We start from the raw sequence: 21648 nt of genomic DNA on the forward strand, positions 1-21648 counted from the left end.
CTATGGCCAGTCATTTTGCCTCGCCCCCACTCCGTCCGGTGCGGTAGTGATGTCCCGTTGCTCGCGCGCCGCAGCAGAGACCCGCGCGACCTTCAGCCGGTACAGTCGCTGTTCTTTTACCACCGCCGTTATTCTCATCTTTCCGGTGCGTTCTTGATTTTTCCATTGTGTCCTATTTCGCCATATCAAATACCCAAACTGTATCATATTATTCATATTTAAGTGAATCATCAATTCAGTCATCATAACTTGCCATTTTTAACCCAAGCAATCAAAAAGAGGAAATGTATTCAATATTTTCACTCCTCTGTGAAGGAGGAGCTTTAATTCTTCACAATGTAGTTATTTTATATGGAAATCAATTTTACAAAAGCATTTGAGTTGTAATCAAAATATAATTTAACTTTAAGTTGTGAGAATGATTACATTTTAATGCAGTGTGTAAATCTGCAACTTGTTCAGATGTGATATAAGTAATGATATCTTCATTGTAAAAAGAAAGTAGAAAAATAAACATTTCCATGTGATGAAAAAAGCAAATAATTGAATAAATCAATGGGATATTGTGTGACAGTTTCAAACCTTTTGTCTGTGTATTACTATTATGCTAATTGATAATTTAGTACAAAATAAGGGGCGTATCTACATGACATTCTGCAGGCACAACAAAGTAAAGTTTAATAAAATGTATGATAACTGATGAACATTCAAAACCAAGGAGTAAAATTTTAAAAATAATGATAACACGTTTGTTTTTCTGTCCAATAATTGCATTTAAAGAAACAAATATATGTACAGAAAAAGATATTCCTTAGTTATGAAAGAGGGTTTTTAAATGCATACGTTTCCATGTTACGCAAGTGAACTTCAGAACATCGTAAAAAATTTTCCACACTGGAGGCCAGATAAAGCAAGATGCTATCTTTATTCTTATTAAACATGACAAAAACATTGAGTGTTAGGTAAATGCAAAAAAAAAAAGTAAAATTAGAAAATTTATTTTTTGACCATAATGTCCCAAATGAGAGACCAGTTTCTGAGACGGACCCATATATATGATAAAATCTTAATTCTATATTAATGTTTAATGTATATTCTAAATAAAACTCCTCAATTCTTAAAATCTAAATTTCCGTATGAAATTCTGTGGTGTTATGTATTCTAGGTCGTGGTATCTTAACTTTGACTCGCAGAGCATGAGGCACAGCTGCCTTGTACTGTCGATGTAAGATCCTTCTTTCTTGCGCGTGATTTAAAAGAAGATACAGAATTTGCTTTTCTGTCATTACTGTCTAGTTTTGACCCCAAATATGGGCCAAAGCCGGAGGTTCAGCCCAGCGTCAGGTCATGGCTGCCCCATGTTCACCTCACTGCATGTCTTTAACCGCATGTGTGCGCTAAGTAGGCTCGTTTCTCATGTTTGATTAACCGAAACCGTGTTTGATTATTGATGCGCATGTTTTGTGTTTGCAGACAGCAGGACCTGTTCCACGTCCTCACGGCCTACTCTATGTACAACAGGGTGAGTCACTGCAACATCTGCACCATCCTCAAGATTGTGGACTTGATTCACAGTAGATTGCAGTTAAAGACGAGATGAAAGTTGTTGTTCTGAAAAGGAATTGCATTAATCTGGTTAATAAGTGTATATTAGGGATGAGCGAGTACAGCATTATCTGTATCTGTTTAACCATATGAATTATCTGTCTCTGTACTCGGAGTGGGCGGGGCCTAACCCGGAAGTGGGCGGGATTTAACACGGAAGTGGGTCTGGTTGTCTTGAAACGGGCGGGGCTTTAACCAGTATGTTATTTTAAGCATGCAGTTGATATGGGTTGATCAGAAATTGTTATATTTATTGCTGATTAGAAAACTATTTACAGGACAGCATCAGCATTGAGCTTCAGATCAATGGTTTTGATCACGATAGCAAACGAACTATTTACAGAACAAATTTTGCAACAGTGAATACAACACATGCGGTTGCAATTATGAAATGTAATGAACAAGAGTTTTCATACTCAACATAACTTTCTTTTTTTAACTTTTAATTTTTTTATGATCAGTGTGATATTTTTTTTTTTTTTTTTTTTGGGGGGGGGGGTGTTCTTTTTTATTTTTTATTTTATTTCCACACCAGGTGTGTGTGTGTGTAGCTTAATTTGTAATATTATTTATACCACTACTACCTAGAAAGTGTCAGACACTCGGTGCGTGAAGTAAAATAAAACTGGGTAGAGCCAACTGACGGTTTAAAAAAAAAAAACTCTGACGACCGGCAGAGAGAGTGTGTGCAGGGGCGCCGCCAGAAATGTTGGGCCCCATGAAAGATTAGAATTTTGGGCCCCCCAACTTTGCCCACCCTCGTCACAATTGCACTATTGTCATTATTTGACTTTTGATAGCCCATGGACCTTGAGTTTGTGACTTTGTTATTACATTTTATGTATTAACCTACCAGGGACTAGATGAAAACTGGTCAGTGACTAATTCTGGTGCATTTACAATCACAAATGAAAATTCAAGATTTTGCCACATGCCTTCTTGTGCTAGGACAGTTGGTAGTGAAATGTGTGATGTGACTGCTGTCCGTTATTAACAACACTTTAATCTAGCAAACTGTATATGGCGCTCGCTCATTAAAAACTTAAATCCTAAAGCATTTATGGGTTGTATTGCTGCTTACCTCCTTCTCCAAAGGGGGGGTTCAGTGGTTTGGTAGGGCAGAGGTCCCCCTGAGGCTGAATCTGTGCATATTTAGGGCACCCCATTAGTTATGAAACTGGTTATTAGCACTGGTTATTAGCACCAGCATAACGTAATATTTCATCTTGTTTATCACACAAGTCAGTTCAGTTATTAAAATGGAAAAAATGTCACTGTACAAACTGTAAAAGTGTTCTCTTGATAGGCTAATCCAACCACGTTCATACTGTTCATTTACCATTCGCTAATATTTTGAACACACATGTGAGCGATAGCTACCTTTCTTTGGGAAAAACTGAGTGACCAGTTGCCTGCCTCTCCGGTCCCTCTCAGCTTTCAGCTGCCTTTCTTTACGTTTTTGACAGCCACTCTTCATATTTAGCGATCATAGACTGTACGCACTCCACTGCTGGCTGGCTGGCTGCTACACCGCGACACAGCAGCAAGTAGCGTTGCACTGATTAGCACACAGGTTTAACGCATCGCGCTTCTACCAGAACTGGACCGTACCATTTCGCAAAAGGGGGAGGGTTAAATGACAATATGTTGAAGAACTCAAGAAATAGACAACCTTGTTCAATTAGCTCATTTTACCAGATGGAATATTGCATTGTTGTTATTTCAAAAGTCTTATTAAAATCATTAAAAGCATATTATCAGCCCCTTAAAGGGCCCCATGGCAGTGCTGGGCCCCTAGAATTGTTCTAACCTTTCCCCCCCGGCGGCGCCCATGAGTGTGTGTGTGTAGCTTAATTTGTAATACTTATACCACTACTACCTTTATTTTTACATGAATTACAGCAAGAAAGTGTCAGACACTCAATGCGTGAAGTCAAAAAAACTGTTTTAACTGACGGTTAAAAAAAAAAATCTCCGACAGGCAGAGACACAACGCGAGTCGCTTTCTACCAAGCACCACGTCTGAACGAACCCACGTTTACCAGAACTCTACTGGTTATAAGTAAGTACAAACTGAAATAAAAACAAACTTGAAGCTGAAGAAACCTGAAACGTTAACGGAAAAGAGCCGCGAACCTGAGTGACTGAGGGAGAGACAGAGAGCTGTTCTCTGTGTGAGTGAGCAGAGCGGTGTGTGTAGGGGAGGGGCGCTGTGACGCTGTGTGAGGATTTTCATTCAGGCCGAGCACAGATATTGACTCGTATTACTCGTATAATACTCATACTCGGCAAAAGTGCTTTATCCATACCAGATACTCGTTTCAGCCGAGTATCCGGCTCAACTCTAGTGTATAAGTCATATAGGGACGGTACAGCATTATGTGATACAGTGTCTGGAGCAGTTGGAACGAACTGTTTCACCCATAACAATGACGAGCCGGTTAGCGTTAGTATGATATCTACAGTGATGTTTACATCTCTGAAATAGTTGACGTCAAATCACTTGTATTTTACAGATCAACAAAACTGACACAGCTAAACGGAAACAACACTGATCTGCCCCCTATTGGGCATCTGCTCGGTTACACATACAGTACCCTATTCTCGGATTTACAACTTCTTTTTTTTAAATAATTCCCAGTACAAGAAATGCTGACTACAGAAGCCAAGTCACCTTCATGCACGTTTCCGTTGCTGTGTTATGTAAAGTACGAGAGGCATGATGGCAGCAAGGCATAAAAAACAGAGCAGCTCATGGACATGCAGCTCAAATTAAGTATCTGAAAAGCATTTGTAAAAATTATACTGGGTTTACAGATTTACAGGAAGAGATACGCCGAGTCAGACACGTATACAGGACGAGTCAAAAGTTTTCACACACCTTCTAAATCTATTAATTAAGACACTGACTTCATGTGTTGAAGTCATGATGGATGTCGTTTCTCTTGACTTACTTGAGCAGCTCTTGAGAAGGATTATTACAGTTGTGGAACAGGGCTATTTACTGTATTTTTGTTATTTACTGTTGACTGTTTGATCTCGTACGCATTAAGAAGGCAAGAAATTGCGCAAATTAACTTTTGACGAGGCACCCGTTAATTGAAAAGCATTCCAGGTGACGACCTCATGAAGCTGGTTAAGATCACGCCAATAGTGTGTAAAGCGTCATCAAGGTAAACACTGGCTACTTTGAAGAATCTAAAATATGAAAATTTTTTTTTTTAAGGTCTCCCCCACACACACAATTCCGTATACACTACCGTTCAAAAGTTTGGGGTCACCCAGACAATTTTGTGTTTTCCATGAAAAGTCACACTTTTATTTCCCACCATAAGTTGTAAAATGAATAGAAAATATAGTCAAGACATTTTTCTGGCCATTTTGAGCATTTAATCGACCCCACAAATGTGATGCTCCAGAAACTCAATCTGCTCAAAGGAAGGTCAGTTTTATAGCTTCTCTAAAGAGCTCAACTGTTTTCAGCTGTGCTAACATGATTGTACAAGGGTTTTCTAATCATCCATTAGCCTTCTGAGGCAATGAGCAAACACATTGTACCATTAGAACACTGGAGTGAGAGTTGCTGGAAATGGGCCTCTATACACCTATGGAGATATTGCACCAAAAACCAGACATTTGCAGCTAGAATAGTCATTTACCACATTAGCAATGTATAGAGTGGATTTCTGATTAGTTTAAAGTGATCTTCATTGAAAAGAACAGTGCTTTTCTTTCAAAAATAAGGACATTTCAGAAAGTGACCCCAAACTTTTGAACGGTAGTGTATGTTCCCTGTGTTATTTCAGAGTTTTTATGTTTTCAGTATTGTTCTGTTCTTCAAAATACAGACGCTATGAATGAGTCGGTGCAGTGTGGGAAATAAGGAGAATGTCACAGGACAGGCAAGTCTGAAATGTTGTCCGTCCTTCCCAATTTCAGCCTGTCCGGATGACAGACCAAAGGCCCAGAACAATGGAGCCGGGGGTCTGGGGGCCATCTTGGGGCCCTAAGAAAGAACCCAAATGAGGATGGGTTCCCTTTTGAGTCTGGTTCCTCTCGAGGTTTCTTCCTCATGTCGTCTGAAGGAGTTTTTCCTTGCCACCGTCACCACAGGCTTTTGCTCATTGACGATAAATTAGGGATAAAATGAGCTCATGTTTAAAGTCATTTAAATTCTGTACAGCTGCTTTGCGACAATGTCTATTGTCAAAAGCGCGATAGAAATAAACTTGACTTGACTAGATAACGACAGAAACAGCAAGAACCCTTCAGTTGCTCTTAGATGGACACCAGATGGACGGTAAACGCAAACGAGGAAGACGAAAAGAGACATAGAGACATACTGTCGAGAAGGAAAGAAAACATCTTGGATGGAATTAACCAGACAAGCACGCATCAGGGATGGGCGGATGGAAAACATCAAAAAACTAATGGCCCTTTTCTCCAGTGGAGACACGGGGCAGAAGAAGAAGCGTTTGTATATATCGGCATCAGGGACATTATGATAGCTGGGATCTGATAACAACCTGAATTGATTCAGCTTGTGTCTGTCCTGCTACCGTACATACAGCACACAGCAATCCAACAACTTGATCACAGCCTGACATTCACCGTGTGAGGTCATCACACTGAGCAAGCTCGGTTTTAGACACCTTGAGACAAGCTCACTGTTTCTACCACCATGTTTGTTCAACTCCTCACCCAGCATGATCTTTGCAGAAAGCCTAGGCTAGATTACAAAATAAACAAACATTTCTGGGGTTTTTTTTTTTCGTTCTGATGAATTATATATACAGTTTCGTGAAAGTATGTTTGGCAGAAAGATCTGGATCTTTAATTTCTTCAAGGAAGGGTTTTTGAACTCCGTACTGATCGTGTCTGGGTGTCTCCGCATAAATCATCAGTTTATTTTGAGGCACGGTTGGTGAGCCGAGCATCCTTAATGAAACAAACTCATTAGCGTGGATTCAATGAGAGGATGAATTCACGCATGCCAAGCTGCTTTATTAGAATACATCACACTCTGGTGCACAGTTTTGGAGCTGCATGCTCTTGGCAGGTCCCAGAACTCATTTGGGTTAATTTCTGACTCAGGAATTAGCATAAGAGCGATTTTAAAAACCTCACACGATTCAGGAAACGGATGTATTATTTGTATTTGAGATGAACTCAAGATATTGCGATTTGAAATTGCTCTCTGTACAAAACGAGGAACTTATAACAGCTATTTATTCAAAACTGACTGATTGACTAATACACGGATTTAAAGGAAATACCATACAGCTATAATTGTGTGTGTGCAGGAGGTGGGATATTGTCAAGGTATGAGCCAGATCACTGCTCTCCTCCTGATTTATATGACTGAAGAGGACGCGTTCTGGGCTCTGGTCGGACTGCTGTCTGGACAGAAACATGCGATGCACGGTACACACACACCTCTACACGATCACTTTATACAGAAGACACATACATGCATTATATATGGCTGTAACATTACTTGCACAACACTTATGTTTGGTTTTATAAACAAAAAATCTTGAGACAGATTTCACAACATTTCTAATAAGATTCTGTCGAGGAAAACTGTGGACTGGTTCGAAAATCCTGACCGAACCTTGTATTTTATTTCCGTACGTTCTCTAACGAAGCTAGTTTACTTCGAGTAACAGGTTTATTTATCTGTGAAGATACTCAGTCATCCAGGTACATAGTAATCTGTGGTTGGTAGAAGAGAGCAACTGGACTACAATGCAGCCATCAGCATTCTGATTCGGATTCTATGATGATCCATGAGAGGATAAATACTTGATACTCCCTATTAGACAGACAGAACTGAGGAAGCCTTTCGGATGAGAGGCGAAACGTCTTCAAGACTTTTCAAGCAAGTCCAGTTGCTCTCTTCTACCAACCACAGATAACAGGTTTATTTCTGTTGATTTTAATGGCAGCTTGTTGGGTTTCACAACAATGGAGGTGCAAATACAGTTGTAATCACTGCTCCTATGTTATTTTTATAGCTTTGTAAACTATAAAACTAGATAGTTTTGTTTTGTTTTTTTCCCCTCCTCTCATCCAGTGCGATATTATTGTGTAGCGTTGGTATAGTCCTAATTACCTCGATTTGATTTCCAGCTTGGAGCAGTACAATACGTGGGAAAAAAAAAAGTCCAAGGGGGTGAATACTTCTGCAAAGCATTGTAAATACGCAAAAATCCTTGTATCCCTGGAGCTATGATGTATAAATGGTTAGAAATGAAAATGTTCCAGGTCAAACAGACTTCTTTTCATAATTAGCAACATGAGCCTTCGAGCGCCGGTGCAGAAAGAAGAAACGAATATCACAACATGTCCTGACAGTTCAGCTACATTTGGGTTTAGTGAGCGACACTTTTCATTTCAGCTGAACTGATCTTCAGTGATGTGACGCTAAACTGTGTGTATGTGTGTGTGTGTGTGTGTGTGTTCAGGATTTTTCGTGCCAGGTTTTCCAAAGCTGCTGCGCTTCCAAGAGCATCATGACCGCATCTTGAAGAAGATGATCCCCAAGCTTAAACAACATCTAGTAAGACATACACGTGTTAAATCTGGAAATATGGTTGAAGTGTTTCATCAAAGAAGTGACTTTTATATATACTACCGTTCAAAAGTTTGGGGTCACTTTGAAATGTCCTTATTTTTGAAAGAAAAGCACTGTTCTTTTCAATGAAGATCACTTTAAACTAATCAGAAATCCACTCTATACATTGCTAATGTGGTAAATGACTATTCTAGCTGCAAATGTCTGGTTTTTGGTGCAATATCTCCATAGGTGTATAGAGGCCCATTTCCAGCAACTCTCACTCCAGTGTTCTAATGGTACAATGTGTTTGCTCATTGCCTCAGAAGGCTAATGGATGATTAGAAAACCCTTGTACAATCATGTTAGCACAGCTGAAAACAGTTGAGCTCTTTAGAGAAGCTATAAAACTGACCTTCCTTTGAGCAGATTGAGTTTCTGGAGCATCACATTTGTGGGGTCGATTAAATGCTCAAAATGGCCAGAAAAATGTCTCGACTATATTTTCTATTCATTTTACAACTTATGGTGGGAAATAAAAGTGTGACTTTTCATGGAAAACACAAAATTGTCTGGGTGACCCCAAACTTTTGAACGGGAGTGTGTGTGTGTGTGTGTGTGTGTGTGTGTATATATATATATATATATATATATATATATATATATATATATATATATTAGTGCTGTCAAAAATGTCGCGCTATTAACGCGTTAACTTGACTCAATTTTAACGGCGATAATTTTTTTATCGCGAGATTAACGCTCTGTGACATGATGCCACACCCCGCACAGCCAGAGTCCTCTGCCCTCCCCCGAAGAGCCACGGTGCTCGGCTTAAGTTTCGTTTTCCCATCGGCGGCTCCAGCCGCACTTTGCAGTGGCTGTGACAAGACGTGTTATGCTCTGCAATAAAAAAAAAAACACATTGGTACAACCAGTGTTCGAACTATGCCGATATTTTCGGGGGGTCCCTTTTTTTTCCCTTGGGGGGGGTGCTTGCGCTTGATCTCCATCGCGCGCTCACTTCGGATATGCAAATGCTTCCCGTTACACACGATTGCTATGTCAGTAAACATCATTTTGCCAATATTTTAGAGACCCCCCAACATTTCCCAAATCATGTTTTCAAGGGATCTCATGTCTGTTTCAGGGGATCTCAGATCCCCCGAGTACCCCCGTAGTTCGAACGGTGAGCAAGCCCATTCACTTTTTTATGCTGATAAGAGAATTACAATGTTTTTTCATGTGACAAAAATGTGCGATTAAATTGCGATTAATCGTGAGTTAACTATGACAGTCGCGACATTAATCGCGATTAAATATTTTAATCGCTTGACAGCACTAATATATATATATATATATATACACACACACTAGCTGGTTACCCAGGGTTGCCTGGGTTTTGCAAAATTCTGGGTTGCCCCCAGACTTCCATGTCAAATTTGGTGAAGATCCATAGAGAAATGGTGATGTTAACCCAAGACAAACAAAAATCCAAACATCCAACACCCAGGGACCCTCTGGGGCCCGAATATGGAATTTCTGAGTTCTGCCAAATTGTGGCTATCTCCTGTACCTATGTACCAAGTTTATCTTTCAAGAGTTTGTGTTGATAAATGTAACGTGAAGGGCATTTGGGGCGGGTGGATGTTGTGCCCCCCAGGGACTTCCCTGGGGCCCGTACATCAATTTTGTTTATATCTGCAAAATTCCGGGTCATCCCCGGACCTACTTGCCAAATTTGGTGAAAATCCGTCGAGAAACAGCGACGTTAGCTCAAGACAAACAAACAAACTTTGCCGCGTATTATATAGATAAATGAGAGAGAATATTACACGGTGGTGTGAAGATATGAAGTTTATCTTCGAGTGGAGAATGTATGCATCATGAGTGAGCGAAGCAAACGAGTGAAAATATTTTTCAACATGAGAAGATCAACTTCATGTCTTCGCGCCACCGTGTCATGTGGACACATCCACGAAAAATATGCAAGTTACTCAAAATAATTTTAATGTTGAACCGGTTCACCATTTTGACAACACGCATCCAGTCAGTGAGAAAACACTGGGAGTGACGTCATCGGCGTGAGATATCTGGAAATTTGTTACTCAGATCCGCGATGTATTTTGTATGAAAAATGCAAGTTTCTCAGCATGAGAAGATAAAGTTCATATCTTCAAGCCAACATGTGATTTTCTTTTTCTTATACAGACATATTCACAATTAAAAAGTTCCAAAATATATCAGAACAATTCACCGACTTCCTTATGAGTGACGTATAGAGATTTATGTCACGCTTTTGGTTCTCCATGTCCCAGATGGCGCTCGTATGAAAAATACGAGTGGTGTATTTCCCAGTAAAACACTCATGTCCTTGTATTATAATATTTTATCTATCTGTGTAAATCATCTGCTTTAGAATATCACATGTATTTAGAATAGTGTTCGTGCATCATAAATGCATAATTTAATCATTGATCGTAATATGTGTAAGGGATAACTCAGCGAGGCGTGCAGTACGAGCAAAATACTCATCAGGTTGATGCAGTGTGTCCCGGAGTGTTTTATTCCTTTTATACCACATCAGTTTTGAGATGCGAGCAATTTTTTTTTAGACATTAAGAACAGAATGTGCCTTTTAACAGGCATGTAACAATATATTGTGCGATGATAAATCATGATACCATTTTATGATGATTTGAATCGATTAAAGAAAAAAATGAATTGCGATTATTATCAGGCTGTGTAATTGTTTTTTTTTCTTAGCTGTAATTGTGTTGTTTAGACAGCAGAGGGCAGAATAACGTACAATAGTGGGAATACATGTGACTTCACTGTAAGTGGAAGTCACACAGCTCTAATGCCGCAAAAACGCACAAAAACCAGATCTAAACCGTGAAAGAGCTGTTGTATGATTGACTGACTGTACAAATAGATTTAACAAAACATCAGAGCTCTGTTTTTACAGACTGCTGAAAGATAAAGCGAAGCAGATGGAGGGAATGCAGATGTTCATAAATGTTTATTAAGAAAAGACCTATTTGTTCTTAACTTTTCACTTTGGAATGAAAGGAATACTTTAGTTAATAGGCTATTTTATCATATGATCCATACGGACCCGTGTGCGTGCTCTTAATAAAACCATTGGGAAAAAGTCACGTGACTGGGCAGATACAGTGTTTTGAATCTAGTTCGGAAAAAGCCATATGTGGCCCAGGACCCGTTTCCGTCGGTTCCGCCGTTTTCATTTTGCTCTGAATTGTTACTTTGAAAAATGAGCAACACAACTGAGCACAGCAAGAGTGAATTTTATTATCTAGATTATTTATTAGACACAGACCCAATTGAATAAGCTGAAATTGTCAAAGAAAATGGGGAAAAAAGATACTTTCAAGCAAAGAAATTCACTTGTTTATACAAGGACAACAAGAAAACGCAGTGAAAAAAAAAACCTAAGTACGACGTGAACATTTTCAAAAGATTTCTTGATGAAGTTAAGGAGGAAAGAGATACAAGTCATCCCCTCTAAGGAGTTAGACAGCTTGCTATGTAGTTTCTATATACAAGCAGAGAAGAGAGGAAATTTAAACGATGGACCTGACGTAAAGGTCATATATATGATAAAATGCTTGTTGACTGTGTTAGGTTGGGCCAGATGGGAAAATATTTGGCTCTTGGTCATTTGTACGGACCTAGTTGCACTCTGTCTGTATGACCTCGAGCCAAATATTTTTCCGTCCAGCCCTCCCACTCAGTCAATAAGTATATATTTTTTTCGCAGTCCAGTTTCCATCAAATCATGCCCTCTGATTGGATCACGAGCGGCCCGGAATCCTACGATCTGGACCCTGGTTACGGACCTTTGGCGACTCGCTCGTTCACAACAACAACAAACATTGTAGCAATTTTTTGTCAACATTTATTTTCGCATTTCTCAGTATAATAGCATTAATTTTACAGCATGGATAGCGATAACGACAGTGTTCACAGCGAACGCGAAAGCACCTGGTTTTGTGTCGCAGAGATCAAGTTTTTTATTTTTGGAAAATTTCGAGCTGACGTAGCTTGTCAAACAGGTTTTTTATGAGCTTGTAGCAGGTTTGTTCTAAATATGGTTTACCTTTCGGGCGCTCTTGTTTTCTGTTAGAATTTGGTAAAGAAAAAAATTAATATATTATTTACCAGCTGAAGGTCGGTCCGTATGGTGAAATACTGTGACCTCGGCCTTGAATACTGACCTCGGCCCAGAGGGCCTCCTCAGTCACAGTATTTCACGATACAGACATCCCAGCTATATATATATATATATATATATATATATATATATATATACATACACACACACACACACACACACACACACACACAGTGGGGCAAAAAAGTATTTAGTCAGTCACCAATTGTGCAAGTTCTCCCACTTAAAAAGATGAGAGAGGCCTGTAATTTTCATCATAGGTACACTTCAACTATGAGAGACAGAATGAGAAAAAAAAATCCAGAAAATCACATTGTAGGATTTTTAAAGAATTTATTTGCAAATTATGGTGGAAAATAAGTATTTGGTCAATAACAAAAGTTCATCTCAATACTTTGTTATAATACCCTTTGTTGGCAATGACAGAGGTCAAACATTTTCTGTAAGTCTTCACAAGGTTTTCACACACTGTTGCTGGTATTTTGGCCCATTCCTCCATGCAGATCTCCTCTAGAGCAGTGATGTTTTGGGGCTGTCGCTGGGCAACACGGACTTTCAACTCCCTCCAAAGCTTTTCTATGGGGTTGAGATCTGGAGGCTGGCTAGGCCACTCCAGGACCTTGAAATGCTTCTTACGAAGCCACTCCTTCGTTGCCCAGGCGGTGTGTTTGGGATCATTGTCATACTGAAAGACCCAGCCATGTTTCATCTTCAATGCCCTTACTGATGGAAGGAGGTTTTCACTCAAAATCTCACGATACATGGCCCCGTTCATTCTTTCCTTTACACGGATCAGTCGTCCTGGTCCCTTTGCAGAAAAACAGCCCCAAAGCATGATGTTTCCACCCCCATGCTTCACAGTTGGTATGGTGTTCTTTGGATGCAACTCAGCATTCTTTCTCCTCCAAACACGACAAGTTGAGTTTTTACCAAAAAGTTCTATTTTGGTTTCATCTGACCATATGACATTCTCCCAATCCTCTTCTGGATCATCCAAATGCTCTCAAGCAAACTTCAGACGGGCCTGGACATGTACTGGCTTAAGCAGGGGGACACGTCTGGCACTGCAGGATTTGAGTCCCTGGCGGCGTAGTGTGTTACTGATGGTAGCCTTTGTTAATTTGGTCACAGCTCTCTGCAGGTCATTCACTAGGTCTCCCCGTGTGGTTCTGGGATTTTTGCTCACCGTTCTTGTGATCATTTTGACCCCACGGGGTGAGATCTTGTGTGGAGTCCCAGATCGAGGGAGATTATCAGTGGTCTTGTATGTCTTCCATTTTCTAATAATTGCTCCCACAGTTGATTTCTTCACACCAAGCTGCTTACCTATTGCAGATTCAGTCTTCCCAGCCTGGTGCAGGTCTACAATTTTGTTTCTAGTGTCCTTTGACAGCTCTTTGGTCTTGGCCATAGTGGAGTTTGGAGTGTGACTGTTTGAGGTTGTGGACAGGTGTCTTTTATACTGATAACGAGTTCAAACAGGTGCCATTAATACAGGTAACGAGTGGAGGACAGAGGAGCCTCTTAAAGAAGAAGTTACAGGTCTGTGAGAGCCAGAAATCTTGCTTGTTTGTAGGTGACCAAATACTTATTTTACTGAGGAATTTACCAATTAATTCATTAAAAATCCTACAATGTGATTTCCTGGATTCTTTCCCCCCATTCTGTCTCTCATAGTTGAAGTGTACCTATGATGAAAATTACAGGCCTCTCTCATCTTTTTAAGTGGGAGAACTTGCACAATTGGTGGCTGACTAAATACTTTTTTGCCCCACTGTATATACACACTAGTGCATCTCAAAAAATTAGAATACCATGAAAAAGTTCCTTTTTTCATAATTTAATTCAAAAAGGTAAACTTTCATATATTCTATATTCATTACATGTAAAGTGAAATATTTAAAGCCTTTTTTTGTTTTAATTTTGATGATTATGGCTTATAGCTCATGAAAATCAGAAATCCAGTATCTCAAATTATTAGAATATTCCCTAAGATCAATCAAAAAAAGGATTTACAATACAGAAATGTCCAACTTCTGAAAAGTATATTCATTTATACACTCAATACTTGGTTGGGGCTCCTTTACCATGAATTACTGTATCAATGTGGTGTGGCATGGAGGTGATCAGTCTTGTGGCACTGCTGAGGTGTTATTGAAGCCCAGGTTGCTTTGATAGTGGCCTTCAGCGTATCTATATTTTTGGGTCGGGTGTTTCTCATCTTCCTCTTGACAATACCCCATAGATTCTCTATGGGGTTCAGGTCAAGCAAGTTGGCTGGCCAATCAAACACAGTACTATCATGGTCAGCAAACCATTCGGTAGTAGTTTTGGCACTATGGGTAGGTGCTAAGTCCTGCTGGAAAAGGAAATCGGCATCTCCAAAAAGCTCGTCAGCAGATGGAAGCATGAAGTGCTCTAAAATCTCCTGGTAGATGGCTGTGTTGACTTTGGACTTGATAAAATACAGTGGACCAACACCAGCAGATGACATGGCACCCCAAATCATCACAGACTGTGGAAACTTCACACTGGGCTTCAAACACCTTGGATTCTGTGCCTCTCCACTCTTCCTCCAGACTCTAGAACCGTGATTTCCAAATTAAATGCAAAATGTACTTTCATCTGAAAAGAGGACTTTGGACCACTGAGCAACAGTCCATTTCTTTCTCTCCTTAGCCCAGATAAGACACTTCTGACATTGTCTCTGGCTCAGGAGTAGCTTGATATTAGGAATGCGAAAGTTGTATCCCCTTTCTTGAAGATGTCTGTTCGTGATGGGTCTTGATACACTGACACCAGCCTCAGTCCACTCCTTGTGAAGCTCTCCCAAGTTCTTGAATCAACTTTTCTTGACAATCCTCTCAAGACTGCGGCCATCCCTGTTGCTTGTGCACCTTTTCCAGCCACCCTTTTCAGCAATGACCTTTTGTGGCTTACCCTCCTTGTGGAGAGCATCAGTGATCATCTTCTGGACAACAGTCAAGTCAGCAGTCTTCCCCATGATTGTGGTTGTGTGTACTGACCTAGACCGAGAGATACACTGTGTTCATACTGTTTTACTCAAACTCGAAATGAAATATTCTAATATTTTGAGATGGTTTTTTTTTTTATGTTTTTGTACTGTATGCCATACTGATTAAAATTAAAATAGAAAAATGTTTGAAACATTTTAGTTTATGTGTAATGAGTCTATAATATATAACATTTTCACTTTCTTAAATAACTGATGGAAAATATTGAACTTTTTCACAATATTCTAATTTTTTGAGATGCACTAGTGTGTGTGTGTGTGTGTGTGTGTATATATATATATATATATATATATATATATATATATATATATATATATACAGGGAGTGCAGAATTATTAGGCAAATGAGTATGTTGACCACATTACCCTCTCTATGCATGTTGGCCTACTCCAAGCTGCATAGGCTTGAAAGCCTCCTACCAATTAAGCATACCAGGTGATGTGCATCTCTGTAATGAAAAGGGGTGTGGTCTAATGACATCAACACCCTATATCAGGTGTGCAAAATTATTAGGCAACTTCCTTTCCTTTGGCAAAATGGGTCAGAAGAGGGATTTGACGGACTCAGAAAAGTCAAAAATAGTGACATATATTGCAAAGGGATGGAGCACTCTTAAAATTGCCCAGCTTTTGAAGCGTGACCATCGAACAATCAAGCGCTTCATTCAAAATAGTCAACAGGGTCGCAAGAAGCGCGTTGAAAAAAAAGGCGCAAACTAACTGCCCGTGAACTGAGGAAAGTCAAGCGTGAAGCTGCCAAGATGCCACTCGCCACCAGTTTTGCCATATTTCAGAGCTGCAACATCACTGGAGTGTCAAAAAGCACAAGGTGTGCAATACTCAGGGACACGGCCAAGGTAACAAAGGCTGAAAAACGACCACCACTGAACAAGACACACAAGATGAAACGTCAAGACTGGGCCAAGAAGTATCACAAGACTGATTTTTCTAAGGTCTTATGGACAGATGAAATGAGAGTGAGTCTTGATGGGCCAGATGGATGGGCTCGTGGCTGGATCAGCAAAGGGCAGAGAGCTCCAGTCCGACTCAGACGCCAGCAAGGTGGAGGTGGGGTACTGGTATGGGCTGGTATCATCAAAGATGAGCTTGTGGGACCTTTTCGGGTTGAGGACGGCGTCAAGCTCAACTCCCAGTCCTATTGTCAGTTTTTGGAAGACACCTTCTTCAAGCAGTGGTACAGGAAGAAGTCAGCATCCTTCAAGAAAAACATGATTTTCATGCAGGACAATGCTCCATCACACGCATCCAAGTACTCCACAGCATGGCTGGTGGCCAGAAAGGGTCTAAAGGAAGAAAGATTAATGACGTGGCCTCCTTGTTCACCTGATCTGAACCCCATAGAAAACCTGTGGTCCCTCATCAAATGTGAGATCTACAAGGAGGGGAAACAGTACACATCTCTGAACAGTGTCTGGGAGGCTGTGGTTGCTGCTGCACGCAATGTTGATCGCAAACAGATCAAAACACTGACCGAATCCATGGATGGCAGGCTTTTGAGTGTCCTTGTAAAGAAAGGCGGCTATATTAGTCACTGATTTGTTTTTGTTTTTTTGTTTTTGAATGCCAGCTATGTATATTAGTGAATGTTGAGTTGTTATATTGGTTTCCCTGGTGAAAATAAATGAGTGAAATGGGTATATGTTTGTTTTTTGTTAAGTTGCCTAATAATTATGCACAGTTATAGTCACCTGCACACACAGATATCCTCCTAAGATAGCTAAAACTAAGAAAGCCCTACTCCAACTTCCAAAAATACTCAGCTTTGATATTTATGAGTCTTTTGGGTTCATCAAGAACATAGTTGTTTTTCAATAATAAAACTAATCCTCAAAAATACAACTTGCCTAATAATTCTGCACTCCCTGTGTATATATATATATATATATATATATATATATATATATATATATATATATATATATTTCACTCCCGCCTTTACAAATGTGTGTAATTAATTATTGTTGGTTATTAATTAAATGAAAGATTTTTAATTTTTTTTTTAATTTAACAAAGGTGTTTTTAAGTTGATACAGAGTAGGAAAATAAATTTTGCATTTTCTTGGTAATAATTTTTTTTGGTCTTGTTTTCAAAAAAATATCTTGGGGAAAATTGAATCATGTGAACCCAATATCTTGAATCGAATCATGAATTGTTGTGAAATGTCCATAAGACGGGGCGGCACGGTGGTGTAGTGGTTAGCGCTGTCGCCTCACAGCAAGAAGGTCCTGGGTTCGAGCCCCGGGGCCGGCGAGGGCCTTTCTGTGCGGAGTTTGCATGTTCTCCCGTGTCCGCGTGGGTTTCCTCCGGGTGCTCCGGTTTCCCCCACAGTCCAAAGACATGCAGGTTAGGTTAACTGGTGACTCTAAATTGACCGTAGGTGTGAATGTGAGTGTGAATGGTTGTCTGTGTCTATGTGTCAGCCCTGCGATGACCTGGCGACTTGTCCAGGGTGTACCCCACCTTTCGCCCGTAGTCAGCTGGGATAGGCTCCAGCTTGCCTGCGACCCTGTAGAAGGATAAAGCGGCTAGAGATAATGAGATGAGATGTCCATAAGACAAGTTAGTTCCTGTTATCACTTATGTTACTGCAGCGAAAACCAGTCATTTTTCCCAAGCTGTTCTTTATTTTTTTCTCAGCCTTAAAGTTAATACAACGAACAAAAAACAGCGACTTGATGTTACGCAGAAATCGTAAAGTGCCCTTTCCTGAACACTTTCTTGTGTAAACCATGCATGAAAATCCCTCACCTTTCGGCGAAATTCGCCATTTTGAAACCAAAATGGGTGACCTACATGAACCGTGTAGATCCGATGAGAAAAAAAAATTGGGGGGGGGGGGGGGGTTTGATATTGACCCAAAGGGCAAGGAGGTCGCTTCGCACCCATAGACAGTTCGTGACGGTTTGCGCCTCTTCCTCCTGCTTTGATATTGACGCCATAGCAACGAGTACATCTCGCTGCGAAGGGCAAGCAGCATCATTTCGTGCCTCTTCTCCTGCTGGCCAGAGCGTGCACACATCAGTCAGAGTGCAGGCCAGACCGCTGGAAGCTGGATTGAGTCATCGGACTGAATTTCCTACTTTTTTCAAACTTTCCTGATCGCTATCAAAACAAACAAAACTTCCGGCTTGATTATGTCAGCATTCGAAAGAGGGTGCGCGCATCTTTTGACAATCCCTGTGTCCGAAATTGCTCGCTACTCACTATATAGGGCACTGTATAGTGGAGACGCCATTTTGTAGTGCTGTCCGTGCTGAAAGAAATCAAATTAAAAGTCTCAAATTTGATTTAATAAAAGACAGCAGCAAAGAAGAAAGTATTCAGCCTTGATTTAAAAAGAGCTGAAAGCTGCAGGTACTTCCATATCTTGGCAGGCTGAGTGGTATGCTGGGGCACCTCTTGCCAGCAGACCAGGATATCCAGAGGGAACTTGTGCGGTTCAGTGTTGACCTGACCATCCCCAGCTTCAAGGAGGGAGAGAGCATCGTGGAGTGGTGGGGTCATGTCTTCGACAGACCAGACAAGTACCCCTCCCTGGGTGCACTGGTTAAGTGTTGCCTCTCCATCTTTCATGGACCTAGAGTCGAGTCCTCATTTAGTCTGATGAATGATGTAATTGATCAAAGGAGTGGCAACATGAATGTGGAAACATTTAATGCAATACAGACGGTCAAGTACACGCTGATGTCCAGGGGGAAGACAGCTATGCAGCTCTTTAGAAGGGAGGACGTGAAGTTTGGGGAAGTGGACAGAACATTGTGCAAGGACATTAACTCTGCAGCAGCCACATACAAACACCAGCGGAGGGTGAACAAGGAGGGAAAGCAGCAGAGCAAGTATGGCTCTCAAGCAACTTGCAGTGCTCAGCAGGCCATGAAACCGACTGCTGAAGGAGAGAAGCGGGCAAGGCTGAAACATGTGGCAACTCGGCGAAAGCGGGCCATGGAGACACTGGTGGTCCAGGCAAATAAAAGGAAAAAATGATCACTATTCCTTGCGTGTTCTCCACTTTCTTCATTCTATTATTCGCATTTTTTTCCAGGGCATAATTTCACTATAACTACATGTATTTGTACTGTATGTCCTTGTGCAAATGTCAATACAGTATACTTAGTAAGGAGGCTATAATATTTATTCTGGGGGAGGACCCCCCCCCCCAAACAAAACAACACCAGAGGCCATGTCACCACTCGCGCACCCTTCTCACCTTTTTCACCCCGACCCGTTTTCATGCCTGGTAAACGTTACAGTTTTATCTCCGAATGTTACAAAGCGTCGACACTGGAGACTCCTTCCAAAAATGTGAAATCTCCTCACGGAAAAATTTAGCACCTGCCCTCCGAGTCTTTGTGAATTAGCTGTTAATCTGAAAATGATGACAATGAGAACAAGCGCATTAATATCAGAACGGAAAATTCAACATGGCCAGAGTAATTCTTAATTTATAGCACTTTTTAATTTTATGTCTGAAATCGGGCGGCATGGTGGTGTAGTGGTTAGCGCTGTCGCCTCACAGCAAGAAGGTCCTGGGTTCGAGCCCCGTGGCCGGCGAGGGCCTTTCTGTGCGGAGTTTGCATGTTCTCCCCGTGTCCGCGTGGGTTTCCTCCGGGTGCTCCGGTTTCCCCCACAGTCCAAAGACATGCAGGTTAGGTTAACTGGTGACTCTAAATTGACCGTAGGTGTGAATGTGAGTGTGAATGGTTGTCTGTGTCTATGTGACAGCCCTGTGATGACCTGGCGACTTGTCCAGGGTGTACCCCGCCTTTTGCCCGTAGTCAGCTGGGATAGGCTCCAGCTTGCCTGCGACCCTGTAGAAGGATAAAGCGGCTAGAGATAATGAGATGAGATGAGATGTCTGAAATCCCAAAGGTATTTACATATGATATTACAGACAAGATGATAATATTAGTACATAAGGCAGAATAAAGCAGATGAATGAAAATAACCTGCAGTCACTGAATACAGCAGACATTCCTGATTGTTACCTCGCTACAGTTACTGCTGAAGATAATGAGGAATTACTTTTATTCCTAATTATTTCAGTTATCATTTTTTCACTAGTTTAATAATTTTCGTGCATATATCTGGAAAGCACATCTCACTGAGCTAAATGTCAGTGAATGATTAATTAATACGTGTGGTGAAAGGAGACGTTTATAATGAATTGGAACTCATTAGGCAGGAGGTGTGTGCGCGCGCACGCTAATTATCAAGCCTCTTGTGAGCCTTGCATGTACAATAGCATGTAACAAACTGTCAATACTGCTTCATGTTATTGCACAGTAACTGCTATTGTAGTAAAAACATTTACCATGTATTGTGGAATTTATTAACATGATAATTATAACATTTTATGATAAGGCACGAGCTACTTCCGGTAAAATCGTGCGCTCTGATTGGTTCCTTGGCGGGCAGTATTTTCTCATAATGCCCGTGGGCGACTTTCTTACGGACTTTCTTTCCAAGGCGCCGGCTTTCAATGATGCAAAAAACCAAAATGACAAAAAAAAAAAAAGAATTGGAACTCAAAATCGAATCGAAACCGGCCGAAAGACAAAGAAAGTGTCAGAATTATTCAAGAAATGAGCAACGAAGAGCGTTCAGAAACCGCTAGCAGAAATTCAGTTTTGAAACCGCTAGCTGTTTATTCTGCATGCGTGACTCAACTGTTATAAATATAACGTGACTGAAAGCAGCGTCACGCCTCATTGTAATGAGCGTCTATTTTAATCTTAGAAATAAAAAAGCCATGTAATAAACTCCTTATTAACCTCGCTTGCTCGGTCTTTACGGGAAAACATCAGACCGAGATATTTTTGTACGGACCTCGCGTATAGTTCAGTCCGTACTGTCGACCTCAGTCTGATATTTTCCTGTAAAGCTCAGTTAATAAGTGATTAGTAGTGATTAAGTGATTAGATCATTTCATCAACAAACCTGTCTGCGACTGGAGTTACAGCTTAGTATCAGAAAACGAAAAGTCGGCCGGTGTATTGTCACAGGGTACGGAGTGGAGAAATGTTTCTTTAGCGTACTCTTTAATAACTGTGTGTGTTTCCGTTTCCCTCCACAGGACAGTCAGGAGGTTTTCACCAGTCTCTATACCATGAAGTGGTTCTTTCAGTGCTTTCTGGATCGTGTAAGAGACTCTCACACACTGCATCCTCAGTCCAATCAGAAATTGGGATGACTTGACATTAGGGCTGGAAATGTTTAACATATCATAAATATAAGGG

The 21648-nt window shown here is 40.7% G+C and overlaps 1 protein-coding gene across 5 annotated transcripts in view; it reads left to right on the plus strand.

Annotated features, from left to right (window-relative positions):
- Positions 1-21648, plus strand: part of usp6nl (USP6 N-terminal like) — a 218867-nt gene that overhangs the window by 181270 nt on the left and 15949 nt on the right. For 4 of the 5 annotated variants that reach the window (XM_060903023.1, XM_060903020.1, XM_060903022.1 and 1 more), the window contains 4 exons: positions 1474-1522; positions 6909-7029; positions 8073-8167; positions 21486-21551. In XM_060903023.1, the coding sequence (XP_060759006.1) occupies positions 1474-1522; positions 6909-7029; positions 8073-8167; positions 21486-21551 (331 nt within the window). The remainder of the gene's footprint in view (positions 1-1473; positions 1523-6908; positions 7030-8072; positions 8168-21485; positions 21552-21648) is intronic. The other variant, XM_060903024.1, reaches the window with a different exon arrangement.

Source organism: Neoarius graeffei, chromosome 21, assembly GCF_027579695.1.
Source record: "Neoarius graeffei isolate fNeoGra1 chromosome 21, fNeoGra1.pri, whole genome shotgun sequence".
NCBI classification, from domain to species: Eukaryota; Metazoa; Chordata; class Actinopteri; order Siluriformes; family Ariidae; genus Neoarius; species Neoarius graeffei.